Here is a 24,635-nt window from a genome sequence, read left to right on the forward strand (position 1 = left end):
ACCTGTCACCTATGGCTCTGACCCTGCCGGTATTAGCCCTTAAAAGGACTGATAGAAAGTGCTATCCCTATGCTGTCCAGCGCTGTGTATAGAGCGTACACAGCAGTATCGGAGATAGGCGCTGCGCCAGTGATGTCTGACACCAAGGACGCAGAAGGCAGATAATGGCGTGCTGGAGGAAAATGTAGGGTTTTATAATGCAGGGACATGTGACATGGACATCCTATCACACATGCCATTGCTTCTCTGGCTAAAAGTCCACTTAGCAGTGTGTGTGTCTGCGATTGGCTGACATGCTGGCCCGCCCCACTACACGCGCGCGCTTAGGGAAGGAAGACAAAGAAAAAAAAAAAAATGGCGATCGCCATTATCCATACAGCAGTGATCTGAATGCGCTGTTCCCGCACACTATACACTGAAATGTCATAATAGTGTGAGTCACAGAGTGACTTACACTATTACAGCAGAAAGCCAGCTACTAATTAGCTGGTCTTTTTGCTGCTAGAACCGTTCTCGAACGTATCTAGAACTATCGAGCTTTAGCAAAAAGCTCGAGTTCTAGTTCTATCTAGAACAGGCCCCAAAATCACTCGAGCCGCGAACTGGAGAACCACGAACCGCGAACCGCGCTCAACTCTACCCGTGAGTGAGGGTGGCATTGGGGGCTCGTGCTATCCGGTGGTGGACTGTGGGAAAGCTGCAGGAGGAAGCTGTGCCGGAGTTAAGTGTGTAAATAGCCCCTTTGGACCACCTTCTGTCCTACAGTCTCCAGAGAGGCTGGTTGGAGGAAGGGCCTGTGGCAGAGAAGGCCGGGGCCCTGTCACCATGGAAACCGGTGACAATCCTCCGGGTCAGGGGTCCCCTGGACGTGGGGCCTCTGAGAGACTGCCAGGTATGGAACTTTGTACCCGACCCGTTGTGGGCAATACCTGGACTTGGGCCTGATTCCTGGACTGGGGAAAAGGGGTGCTGACCTGTGTTTTTAGAGGCAGCATCAAGGCTAGGTTTGCTTGGGTGGGCAAACAGAAGGACCCGGTCCCGTTCCCGTTAAACGTTATGAACATTTTATTAAGAAACCTGCCTCCCGTAAGGGAAGATTCCAAAAACATGCTTATGTAAATAATGTTAGTATAATTGTATTGTATGTTCTCTTTTCTTATCTTTCAGTTAAAGCAAAAATAAACTGGTGGTGGTCGGGCAGCCTGCGGACGGTCTGCATTCAACCAAGGAGGAGTGTGACGCCCTGGACTAACCAGGTAGTCACAGATATCCCCATGCACTACACCCATCCCTAAATAAGGTATCAGCAGCCAACTTAATAAACCCTGGTTACCTCCCTCTGTCTGGGTTTGATGTCCACACCATGGGGGCAGAGCCTGGCGGTTGACCACGGCCCCCCAGGAGTTCACATGCTCAGAGGCAGGAAGTTCAAGAGCAGATTAGTTGTGACAGTGGAGAGGAGTAGTTGAGAGTGAAGTAGTGTGGAGGAGCAAATCTGTCTGTGCCCTGGGTAGGAGCCCGGGCACTTTGACCAGGAGGCAGACGGTGTTTTTCCGTCTGCAGGAGCTGGGAAGACAGTCCTTGTCGAACCGTAGGTAGCCGGGACAGGGTAGTGGCCCGCAGGTACTGAACCGTTGAACCAGCTGGAAACCGGAGCACAATGGGGGTACTCAGACCCTGAAACGCGGTCCCGAATCTACCGGACCCTGTTAATTAACTGATTGAGGTCTGAACTCTAGGTCCTTTCCCACCCAAAGTCCCGAAAGAAGACAACAGCCCACTGATTCCGGATAACGGCCACAGCCAAGGGCCAAAGATCGACCGGGCCAGCGCCTGCGGGTAACGGGCTCTCCCGACGTACACGCCGGGGAGCAGGACTCCCGTCGCTGAAGCGCGGTTGTCCAAAATCTACAAAAAGGTGCAGGAGAAGACGGACACCGCCAACCGTTTAGGGACCGAAGCGACTGGTTGCGGGCACCGACTATCCACCGTTTGGTTTACCAGAGACTCCCGTGTGTTTGTCCGAGTGAGTACTACTGGGCCCCGCGGGCCACGCACCGACACTGCACCACACCAACCGGGTCCCGGGGCCACCATCCCCTGCCCATGGAGGGGTTAACATCTCAAGCTGCCCCCAACATCTTCTCCGGGGTGCCCAGTAACCGGCAGCGGTGGTGCCTACATTCACCACAACCCGTAGGTGGCGTCACGAACTCTAAATATAATCCAAACACCCCACTCAACAAGCCAGCCCCCTTTACAGAGCGACGTGACCCCCGGTTCGGAGGCGCTCGAGCCACCGACACACGAGCCCGGATCTGAGCAGCTTCCACAGGTAAGTGGACTGGCTCGATCCTGTTCGTGATGCCAGAAGAGGTCGATGTGTACCGCCCCGCGCTCGGCCGCAGCCGAGCCGCTCGGATCCGGGCTCGTGTGTCAGTGGCCCGAGCGCCTCCGGACCGGGGGTGACGTCGCTCTGTAAAGGGGGCTGGTGTGTCGAGTGGGGTGTTTGGATTATATTTAGAGTTCGTGATGCCACCCATGGGTTGTGGTGAATGTAGGCACCACCGCTGCCGGTTACTGGGCACCCCGGGGGTGATGTTGGTGGCAGCTTGAGATGTTAACCCCTCCGTAGGCAAGGGATGGTGGCCCCGGGACCCGGTTGGTGTGGTGCAGTGTCGGTGCGCGGTCCGCGGGCCCAGTAGTACTCACTCGGACAAACACACGGGAGTCTGTGGTAAACCAAACATTGGATAGTCGGTGCCCGCAGCCGGTCGCTTCGGTCCCTAAACGGTTGGTGGTGTCCGTCTTCTCCTGCACCTTTTTGTAGATTTTGGACAACCGCGCTTCAGCGACGGGAGTCCCGCTCCCCGGCGTGTACGTCGGGAGAGCCCGTTGCCCGCAGGCGCTGACCCGGTGGATCTTTGGCCCTTGGCGGTGGCCGTTATCCGGAATCGGTGGGCTGTTGCCTTCTTTCGGGACTTTGGGTGGAAAAGGACCTAGAGTCCAGACCTCAATCAGTTAATTAACGGGGTCCGGTAGATTCGGGACCGCGTTTCAGGGTCTGAGTACCCCCACTGTGCTCCGGTTTCCAGCTGGTTCCCCGGTTCGGTACCGGCAGGCCACTACCCTGTCCCGGCTACCTACGGTTCCACCAGGACTGTCTTCCCGGCTCCTGCAGACGACCAACACCGTCTGCCTCCTGGTCAAAGTGCCCGGGCTCCTACCCAGGGCACAGACAGATTTGCTCCTTCACACTACTTCACTCTCAACTACTCCTCTCCACTGTCACAACTAATCTGCTCTTGAACTTGCCTCCGGGCATGTGAACTCCGGGGGGGAGTGGCCAACCGCCAGGCTCCGCCCTCATGGTGTGGACATCAAACCCAGACAGAGGGAGGTAACCAGGGTTTATTAGGTTGGCTGCTGACACCTTATTTAGGGATGGGTGTAGTGCATAGGGCTATCTGTGACTACCTGGCTAGTCCAAGGCGTCACAACAGCACTGAAGATCTGACCCTGTGATACAATGTAGTGTCAGTGTGCAGCTTCTATAACAGAGTAACTTTTGTGCCCTCTAAATAACTCAACACACAGCCATTAATGTCTAAACTGCTGGTAACAAAAGTGAGTACACCCCTAAGTGAAACTGTCCAAATTGTGCCCAATTAGCCATTTTCCCTCCCCGGTGTCATGTGACTCACTCAGTGTTACAAGGTCTCTGGTGTGAATGGAGGCAGGTGTGTTACATTTGGTGTTATCCCTCACACACTCTCTCATAGTGGTCACTGGAGGTTCAGCATGGCTCCTCATGGCAAAGAATTCTCTGAGGATCTGAAAAAAAGATCTACATAAAGATGGCCGAGGCTATAAAGAGATTGTCACCACCCTGACACTGAGCTGCAGCACGGTGGCCAAGACCATACAGCGGTATAACAAGACAGGATCCACTCAGAACAGGCCTCACGATGGGCAACCACAGAAGCTGAGTGCACGAGCTCCATATCTAGAGGTCGTCTTTTCATTATAGATGTATGAGTGCTGCCAGCATTGCTGCAGAGGTTACAGGGGTGGGGGGTCCGCCTGTCAGTGCTCAGACCATACGTCGCACACTGCAGAGGTTACAGGGGTGGGGGGTCCGCCTGTCAGTGTTCAGACCATACGTCACACACTGCAGAGGTTACAGGGGTGGGAGGTCCGCCTGTCAGTGTTCAGACCATACGTCACACACTGCAGAGGTTACAGGGGTGGGGGGTCCGCCTGTCAGTGCTCAGACCATACGTCGCACACTGCAGAGGTTACAGGGGTGGGGGGTCCGCCTGTCAGTGCTCAGACCATACGTCGCACACTGCAGAGGTTACAGGGGTGGGGGGTCCGCCTGTCAGTGTTGAGACCATACGTCACACACTGCAGAGGTTACAGGGGTGGGGGGTCCGCCTGTCAGTGTTCAGACCATACATCGCACACTGCAGAGGTTACAGGGGTGGGAGGTCCACCTGTCGGTGCTTAGACCAGAAGTCGCACACTGTAGAGGTTACAGGGGTGGGGGTCCGCCTGTCAGTGCTCAGACCATACGCTGTACGCTGCAGAGGTTACAGGGGTGGGGGGTTCCACCTGTCGGTGCTTAGACCAGAAGTCGCACACTGTAGAGGTTACAGGGGTTGGGGGCCGCCTGTCAGTGCTCAGACCATATGCCGCACACTGCAGAGGTTACAGCGGTGGGGGGTCCTCCTGTCAGTGCTCAGACCATATGCCGCACACTGCAGAGGTTACAGCGGTGGGGGGTCCTCCTGTCAGTGTTCAGACCATATGCCACACACTGCAGAGTTTACAGGGGTGGGGGGGTTTGCCTGTCAGTGCTCAGACCATATGCCACACACTGCATCACATTGCTCTTCAGAAGGAAGCCTCTTCTAAAGATGATGCACAAGAAACCCTGCAGTTTGCTAAAGACAAGCAGACTAAAGGCCACTTTACACGCTGCGATATCGGTACCGATATCGCTAGCGTGCGTTCCTGCCCCCATCGGTTGTGCAACACGGGCAAATCGCTGCCCGTGTCGCACAGCATCGGCCGGACCCGTCACACATACTTACCTTCCCTGCGACGTCGCTGAGACAGGCGAACCGCCTCCTTTCTAAGGGGGTGGTCCGTGCGGCATCACAGCGACGTCACTGAGCGGCCGCCCAATAGAAGCGGAGGGGCGGAGATGAGCGGGACGTAACATCCCGCCCACCTCCTTCCTTCCGCATTGGGGCCGGCGGCAGGTAAGGAGGTGTTCCTCGTTCCTGCGGTGTCACACATAGCGATGTGTGCTGCCGCAGGAGCGACGAACTACTTCGTACCTGCAGCTCCAACGATATTCGAGAATGGACCCCCATGTCACCGATGAGCGATTTTGCACATTTTTGCGACGATGCAAAAATTGCTCATAGGTGTCACACACAACGGCATCGCTAGTGCGGCCGGATGTGCGTCACAAATTCCGTGACCCCAACGACTTCGCATCGGCGATGTCGTAGCGTGTAAAGCCAGCTTAAGAACAAGGATTACTGGAACCGTCATGTGCGCTGAAGAAACCAAAATCAACTTATTTAGTTCAGGTGGTGGTAAGCAGGTGAGGAGGACAAAGTCAAGTGTGTCTTGCCTACAGTCAGACATGGTGGAGTGTCGTGGTTGCGGCTTCATGAGTGCTGTCAGCTGAGGGGAGCTACAGTTCATTGAGGGAACCATGAATGCCAACATGTCCTGTGACATCCTGAAGCAGAGCATGAACCCCTCCCTTCATATTCCAATATAATGACCCCAAACACCTCCAATACCACCACTGCCTCACTACACAAACTGAGGGTAAAGGTGCTGAACTGGCCAAGCATCTCCAGACCTAAACCCGATGGAGCATCTGTGGGGTCTCCTCAAATGGAAGATGGATGAGCACAAGGTCTGTAACATCCACCAGCTCCGGGATGTCGTCATGGAAGATGGAAGAGGATCCAGCGGCTCCTGTGAAGCTCTAGTGACCTCCATGCCCAAGAGAGATAAGGCAGTGCTGGAAAATAATGGTGGCCATGCAAAATATCCACATTTAGGGCACAATTTGATCATTTTCACTTAAAGGTGTACTCACTTTTGCTGTTATCTATCTATCCCGCTATCTATCTAATGATCATCATTGCACATCTTTAACATAAAAATTATATTTTTAATGCATTTAATCTCGTCCATGTCACAGGGACGCCGCCTGTGTGTTGTATGTGTTTTTCACAGGCCCATAGATTTCTACTGACCCTTGTCATCCATGTAAAAACACGGACATGTAAGCAGCACCATAGAGTTTAATGGCTAAACGTCTGTCTGTACATGTCTCCAGTACGTGTAAAAACGGATGACACACGTGCCGGAAACACTGATCGGGGCTTACACTGAATATGAGTTAAATAATACACTTTAAAAAAAATAAAATAAATAATAATAATAATAATAATAAATTCATAAAATAAATTAAAACAAAATTGGGCAAAAATTTTGAGCAATCAAAAACAGCAAAAGCGGTGGTGAAGAAAAAAGTAGCACATGATTGGAGAAAGGTGATCAGGAGATACAATATAAAGAATGAGCCGTTTGCAAGATAATACACGGATTGACCAGCAGGTGGCAGTAAAACACCATACAAAAATAAAGGCAATTGCAGACACTCAAGAGGTTATTTTCCCTTAAAAATTAAAAACAAGTGCCTGTGATTAGTGGAAGCTAGCATGCTGAATGCTGGGGGTGCAACCGCTGGGACCCATCAGATCAGCGCTCTGGATCTCTGGATCTCTGGAAACAGGGCTCTGCATCCCCATCCTGAATATAGCAGAAGTGTACATGCTTGACTTTTCTCCATTCACTATCTATAGGGCTGCTGGAGAAAACACTTGTACCTGGCTTTCTACCCCAGTCCCATAGTCAATGAATGGAGTGGAGGTCAAGAATGTGTACCTCGGCTCTGCTACGTTCAGGATGTGTCTACACAGCTCAAGAGCTACAGTATATATATATATATATATATATATATATATATATATATATATATATATATATATATATATATATATATGTATATATATATATGTGTGTGTGTGTATATATATATATATATATATATATATATATATATATATAGTGTCTGTATATACAGTACTGTGCAACAGTATTAGGCAAGTGTGAAAAACATGCTACAAAGTAAAATTGCTTTAAAAAATAGAAGTGTTTATAGTTTATTTTTATTAATTAACAAAAAAACAGAAATCCTAATCTTATCAATATTTGGTGACTGCCCGTTGACCTTCATCACTTCTTCTCGTCACTTGTGGTGTTATGTTGGCCAAAATCTTGCGATACATGACCCCATCCATCCTCCCTTCAATATGGTGCAGTCGTCCCGTCCTCTTTGCAGAAAAGCACCCCCGAAAATATGATGTTGTCTCCCCCATGCTTCACTGTTGGGATGGTGTTCTTTGGGTTGCACTTATCCTTTTTCCTCCAAACATGGTGAGTGGAGATGATAGCAAAAAGTTCTATTTTGGTCTCATCTGACTACATGACCTTCTCCCATGCCTCCTCTGGATCATCCAGATGGTCATTGACAAATTTCAAAAAAGGCCTGAACATGTGCTGGAGTGAGCAGGGGGACCTTGTGTGCCCTGTAGGATTTTAATCCATGATGGAGTAGTGTGTTACTAATGGTAATCTTTGAGACTGTGGTCCCAGCTCTCTTCAGGTAGTTGACCAGGTCCTCCCGTGTAGTTAGGAGCTGATTCCTGACCTTTCTTAGAATCCTCTCTACCCCACGAGGCGAGATCTTGCATGGAGCCCCAGAACGAATAAAATTGACAGTCATCTAGAGTTTCTTCCATTTTTTAATAATTGCACCAACAGTTGTTGCCTTCACACCAAGCTGCTTGCCTATTGTCCTGTAGCTCATCCCAGCCTTGTGCAGGTCTACAATGTTGTCCCTGGTGTCCATAGACAGTTCTTTGGTCTTGGCCATTGTGGAGAGGTTGGAGTGTGATTGAGTGTGTGGACAGGTGTCTTTTATACAGGGGCAACTAATACAGGTAATGAGGGCAATTAACACTTTTCTTTAACGCATTCTTACTTTGCAGCTTTTTTTCCAAAAATGTTTACAGCTTTCGGACATTACTGTGTATTTTGTTACTTTTTCAGGGAGGCAGCACACTGAATCATTGCTCTTGGTGAAGGAACGCTTAACTACATCTCTGCCCTAAATTGACGAAGAGATTACCACCAATGCTGCTGTACCCTGGTAGACCATCAGAGATGAAAAATGTTGTCTTGTCAGGTGACTCTATGTGAAGAAATAGTAGAAGCCGCTGGGTGGTCTTTGAAGATTATAATTTACTGGAGCCCCCACTTACAAAGTAAAAATGCCACCAGTGCCTCCTTATAAAGTGATAATGCCTGGAGTGGTCCCATAGAAAGTAGTAATGGTCTGAGTCCCTGCTTAACAAGCATTAATGCTTTTCTAAAAGTCAAAAATACTTGAGTGCTGTCCAAAAAGTAATGAAGCCCCAAGAGTGGCTGGTTAACAATTATTAATGCCCCGGAAGACCCTCATTCTGTTTGTGTCAATAGAGTTGACAGTTGCGAATTTGCCTGAGCAAACAGTCGCAACCGCGCGAGACTCACGACCCACCGGTTAGGGGCTCCTGCTTTTCAGGAAGACCTAGAGTGCTCAGAATAGGTTTTTGAACATGGCAATGAAGTAATGTTAGGTGATTCTTTACCTACACGGTACTCTGTGTAGCTCTGACACTCACCGCACTGTCCAGGTAGCCGTTGCCATCTGTGTCGTACAGCCGGAACATGACTACAATGTAGAGAAAAGGAAAAAAATATCAGAAAATTTCACCGGTGCGGTTCCAGAGGTACCATATGTGGTTTTTTTTATTTTATTTAATACACTTTAGCTTTTAAGATGAGGTTGTCCAATGATAGTCTAACTAGTTAATGAAGAAAAGTTCATTGTAATTCAGCTCCTCATGGGCGGAGACACAAACAGGGACAATATGGCAATTCTTACGTTTTAATGGTGTTTTTGTTAACAGCTTTATTTGCAGTCATTTCATCCCATCTGCAGCATGTGACTACTCCAACTTATCAATCTTAGAAGTCTTTTTGGACCACTGAGGACAGTAATTGGCTACAGCAGTCACATGTCATGGGGGACAACCATCAAGGGAGCAACGTATGGGCAGCAATGGAGCAGCAGGGGCTACAGCAAGTGAATGATGATTATTTCATTATTTTAAAGCGATATGTGGCCCAAATTTTGACTGAATCAACCATTATAAAGGTTTTATGACCTTGGGATTCTAGACAGTCACATCAAAATCCCATAATGTCTCTGCTATTTCATCCTTTTTTTTCTAATCGATTTCTAAAACTGAAGATGGACAAATCAGAATTCACCATCGTTCCCCCATTTCACTCTACCACTCCATCTGACCTGTCCATCAACGTCAATGGCGGCTCACTCTCCCCAGTTCCAGTTCTACCGATGCTTTGCCGCTCCCTTCAGAGGCCAGTGATTAGACTCATGAGTAGTGATGGATGGACCCAGACTGTAAAAGTTTCAAACGTACCCAAGTGCCGGACCCGGGTCCGGAATTTTCAGGGAACTCTGTGTAATAATCCAGGACCGGCCTACTCGAGAAATAAAGAAAATAAGAATAAAGTAACGCTTCATACATACCGAATCTCCGGCATGGCTGTAACTGCTTCCAGGCAGCTCATTTTTCTTCCAGGGCCGCTCATTTATCTTCTGGGGCTGCTCATTATCAATCATGCATATTCCCTGCTTTCCCCGCCCACCGGCAGTCCTGTCGTCTGTGACTGGTTGCAGTCAGACACGCCCCCAAACTGTGTGATAGCATCTGACTGCAACCAATCACAGAACCTGTATGTGGATCACTATCGTGGTGAAAAAAATAAATAAATAGTTGTAGGGTCCCCCCATATTATGATACCCAGCACAGATAAGGCCCATGGGCACAGGCTGCAGCCCTCAGCCATGTGATTATTGTGGCTGTGTATCAAAATAAAAGGAACCACATGCAGATTTTTTTTTTTTTTTAATTTAAATAAATAATTTTTTAAAAAACGGTGTTTGATTCAATTTTGATACATAGCTATAATAAAGCCCGACAACTGGGGACTGGTATTCTCAGTATAAGGAGAGCAATGCTTATTGGGCTGCCCCTTTCCTAAAAATAGCAGCCTGCAGCTGCCCAGGATTGTTGCATCCATTAGATGTGACAATCCTGGCACTTTACCTAGCTCTTCCCGATTGCCCTGTGTGGTGGCAATCGGGGTAATAAGGGGTTAATCTCAACTTACAGCTGCCACTAAGCCCTACATTAGTAGTTGCTTCAGTTCCCCTATTCCTGCTACCACCATTTTTAGTTGCCGGATTCTGGTTCCCATAACCTTATATGGGGACCGGTGTTTGGCAAGATATCCGGGATCAATTCTGGGCTGGAACCATATTTCTTTTTGAATCTGGTGAGATCCGCCGATGCCAGTTATTTGCGAGTCCGCCCATCACTACTCATGAGGAAACCTCATCATTGAGGTCAATAGCCTTCCTAAGTTGAACAGGTGAGGGTAATCACTTGCCTCTGAACGGAGTATCAGAGAACTAGAAGAAGTGACCGGCATGGAGGATGGTGGAGCTGTGGTGGAGGCAACTTAAGAGCACGTCAGGGCCTACGAGCACCGAATACAATGTATTTCATCTTCTTTCCTCCGGTTAGTAGACTTTTGGGTCTGGAAAGACTTGAGAAAGTGCTAAACGTCTTTTCAAGGGGCCCTTTTGATTTGGGCCATTAATAACCAGACTGAATGGAATTGACAGATTAATAAAGAGAATCTGCTGGATGTAAATTTTAGAAGGTTCGCTCATCTCTAGTCCTGGCTTGGGCTTGTCTAATTCACATTGGGCTTCTTACACTCTACAACACCCTAAATTTGCCTCTTTTACAAAAATGGCTGACTTTTTGCATCAAAGCCATCTGTTATTGAAAGTCAAAGGGTGAGCCGGATTATTGGACGTTAATTCAAAACTTCCAGAATCTCGGACCTCGGACTCCATCATTTTATTGGTTCTTGTAACTTTGAAACAATGCAAACATTTTTTAAAAATATAGAAAATAATTCTAGTTCTTATGTATGAACAGCCGGACAACATTTCCCATTAATAGTTCGGACCATTAGTGTGACGCATCGGCTTTTCCCGCAATGATTTTCTGAAATAGAAGTGACTCACTGCATTCTAGACTAAATAACGTCAGTAAATTTACTGAAACCATTTATCATGCGCCGCCGTGTACAGAATACGGATGACGGGAATGTGGCCTAGAATTGAAGACTTGGCCTGATATTGATGACTTCGTCCAGCAGAGGACGCTGTTTACCAAAGAATGATCAGAAGCTGTAAGTAATATTCAAGATGGTAAATAAATCCTTACAAGACGCTGCAGGGAATAAGAATGAGCCGACGGCGACACCACGACTGCGATCACATGATTCTCCAACCAACATGCTGGCGACATAAATTACCTGCACCGAGCTCCACAAATACCTCAATAGAGTCCAACAGGCTAATAATCCCTGCCGAATATTACGTAAATTCTACACATGCTGCTGAAATAGTTCTGAGTTGTCAAGGCATGAACCTCTGAAGGTGTCCACCCTGAAGGTGTCCTCTGATGTCCGGCAGAAGAGCCTTTAGAATTTGTCCTCTCTTGCTTCCACATCGGGAGGTGAGCAGAACCGGTGGCATCGCGTCTACTGATACCTGTGACATAGTGTGTGCGATCGTCTAGTATAGAGCACCTGTCCTACTGTGAAAATACGACAGGTGCATGACACCTTCTGATTGACAACTGTTAGCAGACGTCCCGTCACCAGTCCTGCTGACCTCCTAATGCGGAAGTAAGTGAGCAGCAACAACACTCACAGTGTGTTTTAAACTACTGAACAGCCATTTGTAAAAGCTCCACCAATAAAATAAGCGTAATACCTACCCTCCCGGATTGATGCCATTCCTCCGATGGTGGTGCCGTGTCTCCAGTGACATTGTTATATTGTGATGCCCTGGCCTATCAGGTCGTCACAGAACATTGTGTAATCTGCCCTTCTGCATGATGTCCATCTCCTCCTTGGTTACGGGTCCCTGGCCTTTGGTGTTGCTAAGAACAAGCCAATCAAACTCCTAGAAACATTCTGACCCACACCCACCAGACACACCATTGGGGGGCCTGAAGGGAATAGGGCCGCCTACTTGGGGGGGTGGTTAGGGAGGGTCAGGAGTAGTCAGTCAAGTGGTGACTCTCGTGAGGAGAGGTCACAAGTAGTTGGAGGAGGTCAGGAGCTGGGCTCCTCAGTTACTAGGTGGCAGACGTTGGTCTGGGCCCGGTAGGAGCTGGAACCCAGGTCGCAGGGGATCGTGTCAAGGGGCACGGAACTGCCGAGCAGGGCAGCCGGCGGCCTTGAGCCATCTCCGGGCAGGGGCCAGGGCACGGCGGGGTACGTGGAGCCTAAGCCGGGAAGTAGCTTCAAGCGTCCTAGTAATTTTGCCCGACGAGGGCAAAGACTTCATGCTTCATTCTCCACCTGCTCCAAAATCGGGGTACTAGCGCAACGAGGAGGATAGGACTTTCCCAATACATAGTCAAGAAAATCTCAAGCGTGAACCCTGAGAGCAAGCTCACTCCGTTAGCCATACGGGTGAGCGGGACCCGACTAGTTTTACACTACAGGGGCCAACGAGTAAAGAAAGTGCCAAGGAAAAGGTCACAGGCTAACAAGCAACACCATCGGGAACGGGATCCCAGTGTACTCCGTCCCTGCTACAGCGGTGCTAAGAATTCCGGTTTACAAGTTGTCGGTGTCAGCGTTATTGGACCGAGTGAGTACGTAGTGACTCTTTCCTCCCCAACGGAGCTCCCCTCTCACCACCACCAAGACACTGTTCCCCTACCCACAGAGGGGTTAAACACCTAGCTGCCACACCATCGCCACCGAGCGCTCTCCACAGCAGCGGTGGTATTACACCTTACCACACACCATGGGTGGCGTCACGAACTCTAACGACAAAACCCCTTGTAAATACCCCCCTCTTATTTCGGGTGTCCGCGCGGTCCCTCCCGGGTCCGGAGATCCCTCGTGCCACCGCGGATCCGGATCTGAGCAGCAGCCCGGCTGCTGGCACTGGAGCGGTGCAATATCATGTGACAATCAGCGGCCATTGATCGCCTTCGGCCAACACTATTCCATCCATGTCTGACAGTCCACTCTCACAGATGAGAGCTGCAGCTCATCAGTGGCCACTGGCTGGCTGCTGGGGTTGCCCCATTGGGTCTCAGAATCTACATTCCCTATTAATATGTCTTTGGAATGTTGGAGGAAACTATAGAACGCGGAGCAAACACAGAGAGAACATAAAAATTCCTTGCAGTTGTTGTCCTTAGTGGGATTCGAACCCAGGACCTCCATGCAGCAAAGCAATGCTACAGTATATAGTATATTTGCTATACGCTGCAGTGCCGATGGCAGTGATACTCACATTCCAGCTTATCCTCGGGTCTTCCTCTTTCCAGAAGTGATAAATAACACACAATATCTTTCAGCTGGATGACATCAGGAGGTCGTAGGGACACCGGGGATGAAGATCGTGATGAACTGTTACTTCTGTAATTCATGCGAAGACCTACAAGGTGAAGAACAATGTCACTAGGACGCACGGCTCCGATATTGTAGGAATCATTCAGTGCATAAAAAAACAACCACCGCAAGGACTTGTGGGTAATTCTGTAACACGGGGTCTCCAATTGTTAGACCCCAATATAATTTCATGATCAATTTTGGTTACAGGACCACATGGACTCGTTTTACCAATGTCAGATGAAAGCAGGGTGAACTGTAAGACATCCTCATATATTCCACTCACAAAATTTTACTTGCTCATCCAATTTACTTCAATAAAAGACCAAACAACTTTTTGGGTTTCAAAAATCTTCCAGTTGAACGGCTGCGGTGTTACAAAACTAACCCCAGACCCTTACTTCCATCATACAAAAGAGTACCAGGTAATGGACCCCACCGATACCTTATCATGGACACTTGGTGCTTGAAAAATGACCACAGCCCCTTCTTTCCATTGAACAAAAAAAAAAAAAACAGGTCATGGACCCCACCAATATCTCATCATAGACACTTGGTGTTAGAAAAATTACCATGGCATTTCTTTCCATCAAACAGAAGAGTATCGGATCATGGACCCTACCAATATTTCATCATGGATACTTGGTTTTAGAAAAATCACCACAGCCCTTTCCTTACATCAAACAGAAAAGTACTAGGTCATGGACCCCACCAATGTCTCATCATGAACACTTGGTGTTAGAAAAATGACCACAACCCCTTCGATCCATCAAATAGAAGAGTACCAGGTCATGGATCCCATCGATATCTCATCATGGACACTTGGTGTTAGAAAAATGACCTGCCCCTTCTTTCCATCAAACAGAAAAGTACCAGGTCATGGACCCCACCAATATCTCATCATGGACACTTGTTAGAAAAATAATCACAGCATTTCTTTCGATCAAACAGAAGAGTACCTGATCATGGACCTTACCGATATCTCATCATGGACACTTGGTTTTAGAAAAGTGAACACAGTCCCATCTTTCCATCAAAAAGAAGAGTACCAGGTCATGGACCCCACTGATATCTCATCGTGAACACTGCTCAGGGCAGCTTCATTGTTGAGCAGTGACTAACTCATGACTTTTTGAGGGACCTAATAATCAGAAGAAGAGCCAGGAATGCCTGCAGGGAAGAGGACTCTGACCGGTGGCCACATTGTTGAGCAGTGACTAACTCATGACTTTGTGAGGGACCTAATCAGAAGAAGAGCCAGGGATGCCTGCATGGAAGAGGACTCTGACAGGTGGCCACATTGTTGAGTAGTGACTTACTCATGACTTTGTGAGGAACCTAATCAGAAGAAGAGCCAGGGATGCCTGCAGGGGGAGGACTCAGACCGGTGGGATATTGTTGAGCAGGGACTAACTCATGACTTTGTGAGGAACTTACTAATCAGAAGAAGAGCCAGGGATGCCTGCAGGGAAGAGGACTCTGACCGGTGGCCACATTGTTGAGCAGTGACTAACTCATGACTTTGTGAGGGACCTAATCAGAAGAAGAGCCAGGGATGCCTGCATGGAAGAGGACTCTGACCGGTGGCCACATTGTTGAGTAGTGACTTACTCATGACTTTGTGAGGAACCTAATCAGAAGAAGAGCCAGGGATGCCTGCAGGGGGAGGACTCAGACCGGTGGGATATTGTTGAGCAGGGACTAACTCATGACTTTGTGAGGAACTTACTAATCAGAAGAAGAGCCAGGGATGCCTGCAGGGAAGAGGACTCTGACCGGTGGCCACATTGTTGAGCAGTGACTAACTCATGACTTTGTGAGGGACCTAATCAGAAGAAGAGCCAGGGATGCCTGCATGGAAGAGGACTCTGACCGGTGGCCACATTGTTGAGTAGTGACTTACTCATGACTTTGTGAGGAACCTAATCAGAAGAAGAGCCAGGGATGCCTGCAGGGGGAGGACTCAGACCAGTGGGATATTGTTGAGCAGGGACTAACTCATGACTTTGTGAGGAACTTACTAATCAGAAGAAGAGCCAGCAATGCCTGCAGGGAAGAGGACTCTGACCGGTGGCCACATTGTTGAGTAGTGACTTACTCATGACTTTGTGAGGAACCTAATCAGAAGAAGAGCCAGGGATGCCTGCAGGGGGAGGACTCAGACCGGTGGGATATTGTTGAGCAGGGACTAACTCATGACTTTGTGAGGAACTTACTAATCAGAAGAAGAGCCAGGGATGCCTGCAGGGAAGAGGACTCTGACCGGTGGCCACATTGTTGAGCAGTGACTAACTCATGACTTTGTGAGGGACTTACTAATCAGAAGAAGAGCCAGGGATGCCTGCAGGGAAGAGGACTCAGACCGGTGGGATATTGTTGAGCAGTGACGAACTCATGACTTTGTGAGGGACCTAATAATCAGAAGTAGAGCCAGGAGAACCTGTAAGGCAGAGGACTCAGATTATCAACACGGCTGCTAAACCGGGGTCCTAAGAATCCTTTTGCTCAATTCTAAAATATATTTTTACCGCTTACTGGCCTTTTAGAATTCACCAAAATGGCAGATGACCAGATGCACAAATTGGAAAATTGGGATTCTGGCTTATCCCAAACTTTGTAAGATTTTACGCAAATTTGATTCTCCCCGAATCTCTAGAGCCTCCGCTAGCATTAGGCTGAAGCCTCTTCGGGCAGCATGTCCCTAGGTTGTTGCTCGAAGCTTTCCATGTCTCCTTTGCTGACGGCAATGAGGTTGTAATACACACACCATGATTATTATACATAAGTACTGTTATTAGGCGATGTGTAGGGATCTACAGCAGCCTCCGAGGAGACGAGACGTATGGCAAGCCATTGATGGGGAGATTATAAATTATATTATCTACGACAGATAAATTCCCGGAAGAATTATCATAAAATAATCTCCGCGACGGTAACGCTCCATCTATGGTCCCCTCCTCGTAGAGCGCGTCGCCGTTGATATGGTGTGACAAGCCGCAGACAGCGAGCGCTCTCATTGTTTAGCACCTGACAGCGTTAAGCAGACTATTGTCTCTTCCTTCACGATTCACTAACACGGATGAGTAATTACACATTTACAGTGCGCGGAGAGAGACAACCTGTCTATCACCGAGAGTCATAACTGTGGGGGACATCGTTTACAGAAAGGATAATTGCCATAGGAATAAGAACATGACATCAGTGAGGGTTGGCATCGGTGTTTGACAAAACAAGTATGGAGTCTGATCATCGCTGCTTCCTTCCTCGCAAAGCGCACGGCTTCCTAAACATACACATATGGAAGGAGTGCAGATATTAGACTCTATTTCCATACATTTTTCCAAAAAATTGTCCTTTTAAATAACAATATAACCTAAAGAATATGAATAGAGTGACAGCACAATTTATAACAGCACTCCAAATGGTCTGAAGTGGTATTACAAGTAATGCATAATGTAAAAAAATTGAAATACTTTGGCGTAGTGTTGGGGCTCTATTGCATTGATCAATTCAGTAGCTAAATTTCTCTTGATTCATATGTTCATGGCAGTAATGCAGATTCCATTTTTCACATTTTCACTCTTGCATATAGCTATTGGATTTTTCAAGTCAGTATTCACACAGCAGTTTCTGCTATTTCATGTATTCCCCTTACATAGTCACTGGTGTGCATACCTTATCTCCCCATAGTGATGTTTTTTTAGGTTTTTGCACCCAGTTCAGACTTAGAATGGTGTTCCAAACGTTATTCCTTATTGAGAGAAATATAAAGACACGCCCCCGAGGATCCTGTGAGTACTACTTCTTTATTAAAGACCATGAAAATGAAAATTAAAAGTGATTTCTGAAATTATTGCATGCTTAATTGTTAATTGCATTTCACATATGCTTGGATTACATCACCACTTCCTCTTATCTATATATATATGTAATCTTTTGGAGACATAGTTAATCCATGAATAAGGAATAGTTTATCTTCCGAAACGCATTTAGTTTCTTTACCCATCAGATCTGTTCATGCCAGTAAAGATTATTTTAATTTATACAATAAAATAAAGTTTTTATTTATCCATTCCTGCCTGAAATCAATGGATACTGTTTTTCATTAGCGCAATCTAAAGACACGCCCCCGAGGATCCTGTGATTACTACTTCTTTATTAAAGGCCATGAAAATGAAAATTAAAAGTAATCTCTGGAATTATTGGATGCTTAATTGTTAATTGCATTTCACATATGCTTGAATTAGCACATCACCACTTCCTCTTATCTATATATTTGTGATCTTTTGGAGACATTGTTTATCCATTAATAAGGAATAGTTTATCTTCCGAAATGCGTTGAATTTCCTTTACCCATCAGATTTGTTCATGCCAATGAAAATTATTTTAATGTATACAATAAACTAAAGTTTTTATTTATCCATTCCTGCCTGAAATTGCTGCAAACTATTTCTCGTTAGAGAAATCTAAAGACACGCCCCCGAGGATCCTGTGAGTCATACTTCTTTATGAAAGACAACGAAAGTTATAATTTAAAGTAATCTCTGGAACCATATGGTGGAAATATAAAACAAATGTTATACTTAGGGTAGCAGCGGACGTAAAATAAGATAAAAAAAAGTGGACACTTGATCTGGTAACAGGTTTTCTTTAAATAAGTGATTCTGGCAGGTATTATATTAGAAATTTAATCAAATAAGAAAGGACAAATTTAATCAATTAAGAAAGGACAAATTTAATCAAATAAATTAAGGTTAACAATGCGAAATGACTAAAAATTCTAACACAAACTGTATCATAAATATTAAAAAATATGATGTTACCCTGATTAATATAATTTAGAGACATGAGACATTTCTTGATCAAAATAAAGGGAAAAATGACTAAAATGGCCAGTGAATTTAGCCAAATGTTACTGTAAATGTCACTTGCACCATGCTAATAAAAATGAGGTGATATCTGCCAATTTTTATTATTTTACATTTTTTCTTAACTTGCAATACCGTGCCTCACCACACGGTGTGCTGTAGTGCAAAAGAAGCAGAAGAACAATATCAATCATCAAGTCAATAATCAAAATTCCATTTAGGGTTAAAAAATATTTGTAATGTAATATCTTCACTGAGATATAATGATACAAAAGACGATAATCACAAAATGATAATCACAAGAACCTACCACCGGAGAGGAGCGCAGATTTACTCTGCATGGAGGGACTGGGGTTGTTGAACCTGTTGCTGAAGGACATGAAAAGATGTTTGCAGAATTCATCAGGAAGGTCAACCTCCAAAAATGTCTTCATAAAAAGCTGGAAACCTTCAAAGTCAATTGCCTGGTGGTAAAAAAAAAAAAAAAAAATAGACAAGAAGCATTAAAAGACAATTTACCAGCCATCAATCACTGACAGTGTCCCTGTCACCCTTACTACATTATACCTCTCCTTCAAAGCCCAATGTGGAATAAAGGAAGGGAACTGATAACAGACATGAAGACATTATAGCTGGGGAAATAGACTAATTTAGCCAGTATTACTACTACTATAATACTACCCTCTATATACTGCACAAGAAAATAACTGCAATAATGCATCAACCGCAAACTACAAGTATATTATGCAAAGACAATTATATTATTCCCAATATTATTCTACAATAATACTGCCCCTATGTACGAGAATATAACTACTATAATACTGCCCCCTATGTACAAGAATATATCTACTATAATACTGCCCCCTATGTACAAGAATATAACTACCATAATACTGCTCCTATGTACAAAAATAGAACTACTATAATACTGCCCCTATGTACAAGAATATAACTACTATAATACTACCCCTATGTACAGGAATATAACTACTATAATACTGCTCCTATGTACAAGAATATAACTACTATAATACTGCTATTATGTACAAGAATATAACTACTATAATACTGCCCCAATGTACAAGAATATAACTACTATAATACTGCTCCTATGCACAAAAATAGAACTACTATAATACTGCCCCCTATGTACAAGAATATAACTACTATAATACTGCCCCTATGTACAAGAATATAACTACTATAATACTGCTCCTATGTACAAGAATATAACTACTATAATACTGCTCCCTATGTTCAAGAATATAACTACTATAAAACTGCCCCTATGTACAAGAATATAACTACTATAATACTGCCCCCTATGTACAAGAATATAACTACTATAATACTGCCCCTATGTACAAGAATATAACTACTATAATACTGCTCCTATGTACAAGAATATAACTACTATAATACTGCTCCCTATGTTCAAGAATATAACTACTATAAAACTGCCCCTATGTACAAGAATATAACTACTATAATACTGCCCCCTATGTACAAGAATATAACTACTATAATACTGCTCCTATGTACAAGAATATAACTACTATAATACTGCCCTCTATGTACAAGAATATAACTACTATAATACTGCCCCCTATGTACAAGAATATAACTACTATAATACTGCTATTATGTACAAGAATATAACTACTATAATACTGCCCCTATGTACAAGAATATAACTACTATAATACTGCTCCTATGTACAAGAATATAACTACTATAATACTGCTCCTATGTACAAGTATATAACTACTATAATACTTCCCCTATGTAGAAGAATATAACTACTATAAATACTGCCCCTATGTACAAGAATATAACTACTATAATACTGCTCCTATGTACAAGAATATAACTACTATAATACTGCCCCTATGTACAAGAATATAACTACTATAATACTGCCCCCTATGTACAAGAATATAACTACTATAATATTGCCCCTATGTACAAGAATATAACTACTATAATACTGCTCCTATGTACAAGAATATAACTACTATAATACTGCTCCTATATACAAGAATATAACTACTATAATACTGCTCCCTATGTACAAGAATATAACTACTATAATACTGCTATTATGTACAAGAATATAACTACTATAATACTGCCCCTATGTGCAAGAATATAACTACTATAATACTGCCCCTATGTACAAGAATATAACTACTATAATACTACCCCTATGTACAAGTATATAACTACTATAATACTGCCCCTATGTACAAGAATATAACTACTATAATACTGCTCTCTATGTACAAAAATATAACTGCTATAATACTGCCCCTATGTACAAGAATATAACTACTATAATACTGCTCCTATGTACAAGAATATATCTACTATAATACTGCCCTCTATGTACAAGAATATAATTACTATAATACTGTCCCTATGTACAAGAATATAACTACTATAATACTGCCCCTATGTACAAGAATATAACTACTATAAAACTGCCCTCTATGTACAAGAATATAACTGCTATAATACTGCCCCTATGTACAAGAATATAATTACTATAATACTGTCCCTATGTACAAGAATATAACTACTATAATACTGCCCCTATGTACAAGAATATAATTACTATAATACTGTCCCTATGTACAAGAATATAACTACTATAAAACTGCCCCAAAGTATAAGATAGTGTAATAATTTACAAAAATTACTTACTTGATTCAGAATGTCCTGTTTCTGAGTGACATGAAAAAATAAACAATTTATGTAAATATTAACAACAGTGGGAGATGTAGCATTTTATATATACGTTTGCTTCACATACAATATATATTGCAATATTTTTTAATTTCTAAACAATGTTAATATTCACTTCTGTATCTCCGTTACTAAAACATATAAAAACAGTTACCTTTTAAAAAATGACTATACAAATTGTATATACATATATAGATATATATTGAAAACTCGGATATTCTATTATGAATGCAAATAAAATGAAAACAATAAAATTGAGAAAGGAAATTAATTAAAAAAATATATAATTAGACCCTTCCAAAATTAGTTTTGTTCTAAACTTTATTTATTTGACTTTTTTGTTGTGTAATTACAGATTTAGGTTAAAAAAAAAGATAAAACTACATGTGAAGAAAATAACAAGAAAAATAAGTACTGGAGAATAAAAACGACATTAGGAGTAGTTCACGGAAAAAAAAAAACAAATAGCAAATAATCCACATTGATGTGATTAGTGATTAGTTAAAGAGTATAGACATCCTTGGGGAGTGTGGAGGGGGGCAACTATGTGTATATATAATATAATATATATATATATATAGTTTTATACATATATATATTTTTTTGTTTTTGTTTTTTTTAATTTTTTTTATTAAGTACAATTATTTTTAGATTAAAAAAAAGTCAGTTTTGTAACTGATTTTTCATAGAAACTCTGCACTTTTTACCTTTTATAGCCTCTGTATTGCTAAATGCAACCTAAAAATTCGTAAATGAGTTTATTCGATTGTGATAATAAATAATACTTATGATTTTTCTTCTGAGCTGATATAAGACCAAAACTTTCATCTTACTGTTTCTTTGGTCATAAAAATAACTGTGAGGAGCTCAGAAGGACAATGGTAAAAGTTACAAACATCTTTATTAGAAGGAGCTCACTGACTGACTCTCAGGTGACTCACTCTGCAGCCATATAAGACCAAAACGTTCATCTTATTGTTCTTTGGTCATAACAATAGCCGAGAGGAGGCCCAGAAGGACAATGGTAAAAGTTATAAATATCCTTATCAGAACAAGCTCACTGATTGACTCTCAGGTAACTCATTCTGCACCATATAAGACAAAAACTTTCACCTTATTGTTTCTTTGGTCATAAAAATAGCTCAGAGGAGGCCAGAAGGACAATGGTAAAAGTTCTAAACATCCTTATCAGAAGGAACTCACTGATTGACTCTCAGGTAACTCATTATGCAGTCATATAAGACCAAAACTTTCTCATCTTATCATTTCTTCAGTCATAAAAATAGCTGAGAGGAGGCCAGAAGGACAATGGTAAAAGTTATAAATATCCGTATCAAAAGGAACTCACTGACTGACTCTCAGGTAACTCATTCTACAGCCATATAAGACCAAAACGTTCACCTTATTGTTTTGTTGGTCATAACAATAGCCAAGAGGAGGCCAGAAGGACAATGGTAAAAGTTCTAAACATCCTTATCAGAACGAGCTCACTGATTGACTCTCAGGTAACTCATTTTACAGTCATATAAGACGAAACCTTTCATCTTATCATTTCTTTGGTCGTAAAAATAGCTGAGAAGAGCCCAGGAGGACAATGGTAAAAGTTATAAACATCCTTATCAGAACAAGCTCACTGATTGACTCTCAGGTAACTCATTCTGCACCATATAAGACAAAAACTTTCACCTTATTGTTTCTTTGGTCATAAAAATAGCTCAGAGGAGGCCAGAAGGACAATGGTAAAAGTTCTAAACATCCTTATCAGAAGGAACTCACTGATTGACTCTCAGGTAACTCATTATGCAGTCATATAAGACCAAAACTTTCTGATCTTCTCATTTCTTCAGTCATAAAAATAGCTGAGAGGAGCCCAGAAGGACAATGGTAAAAGTTATAAATATCCGTATCAAAAGGAGCTCACTGATTGACTCTCAGGTAACTCATTCTACAGCCATATAAGACCAAAACTTTCACCTTATTGTTTTGTTGGTCATAAAAATAGCTGAGAGGAGGCCAGAAGGACAATGGTAAAATTATAAACATGCTTATCAGAACGTACTCACTGACTGATTCTCAGGTAACTCATTTCTGCAGCCATATAAGACCAAAACTTTCATCTTATCATTTTTTTGCTCATAAAAATAGCTCAGAGGAGGCCAGACGGACAATAGTAAAAGTTCTAAACATCCTTATCAGAACGAGCTCACTGATTGACTCTCAGGTAACTCATTTTACAGCCATATAAGACCAAAACTTTCACCTTATTGTTTTGTTGGTCATAAAAATAGCCGAGAGGAGGCCAGAAGGACAATGGTAAAAGTTCTAAACATCCTTATCAGAACGAGCTCACTGATTGAACTCATTTTACAGTCATATAAGACGAAACCTTTCATCTTATCATTTCTTTGGTCGTAAAAATAGCTGAGAAGAGCCCATAAGGACAATGGTGAAAGTTATAAACATTCTTTATAGAAGGAGCTCACTGACTGACTCTCAGGTAACTCATTCTGCAGCCATATAAGAACAAAACCTTCATCTTACCATTTGGAGCCCAGAAGGACAATGGTAAAAGTTATTATCATCCGAATCAAAATGAGCTCACTGACTGACACTCAGTTGACTCATTCTGCAGCAAGCTACAGAAAATGCAACTCGGAGGGTTCATGCAAAATGTTTAAGGGATTTCTACTGTAAAAAAAACATTTTTAACAAAAAATTACACGCTGGGATCATTCCAAATATATTTTGTCAAGTTTTTTTGCTATGGGGTTCTGATCCTGTTCTGCATTTTCGCACCGCATGTTGTAAATTGCCTTTTTTTTCTGGAACGGGAAGCCAAGGTGTTCAGGTTTTTATTGGCACGCTCAGGAGATATATTCAATTGTTAAGACATGAAAAGTATCATTTTATTCTGATCTCTATCTCATCACACTTCACACTGTACAAATATCCTAATCCGCTCTCCGGGGCCGATATTAGTATTATAAATGAGGGATATAATATTCCCTTTTCGTAGGTCTGCAGCGAGGGAACATTTATTCAAGTGTCTAATGAGATTTCTCCAGCCACATTGTACAAGTCGCCCCTTGACTTCACTCTTATCAAGTCAGCAGTTCAAATAGCCAAAGGACATCTCAATCCAGAAATAAAGATGCTGATAAAAGAAGAACGTCGGCAATTACACTGCGGATACACAGAGCGTTATCATCTTATTATGGCTCCGGCAGAAGACGACTAAATATTTCTACTGGAATATTAAATACATTCAATACTCTTTGCTAATTAATTTCA

At 43.6% G+C, this 24,635-nt stretch overlaps 1 protein-coding gene across 2 annotated transcripts in view; it reads right to left on the reverse strand.

Moving 5' to 3' along the window:
- The window catches only part of DGKB (diacylglycerol kinase beta), a 705,227-nt gene that overhangs the window by 527,357 nt on the left and 153,235 nt on the right, over positions 1–24,635 (reverse strand). For both annotated transcript variants that reach the window (XM_075315722.1, XM_075315723.1), the window contains exons 4-7: positions 21,303–21,323; positions 18,907–19,060; positions 13,631–13,774; positions 8,823–8,872 (exon numbers count right to left, since the gene is read on the reverse strand). In XM_075315722.1, the coding sequence (XP_075171837.1) occupies positions 8,823–8,872; positions 13,631–13,774; positions 18,907–19,060; positions 21,303–21,323 (369 nt within the window). The remainder of the gene's footprint in view (positions 1–8,822; positions 8,873–13,630; positions 13,775–18,906; positions 19,061–21,302; positions 21,324–24,635) is intronic.

Source organism: Anomaloglossus baeobatrachus, chromosome 6 (assembly GCF_048569485.1).
Source record: "Anomaloglossus baeobatrachus isolate aAnoBae1 chromosome 6, aAnoBae1.hap1, whole genome shotgun sequence".
Lineage (NCBI taxonomy): Eukaryota > Metazoa > Chordata > Amphibia > Anura > Aromobatidae > Anomaloglossus > Anomaloglossus baeobatrachus.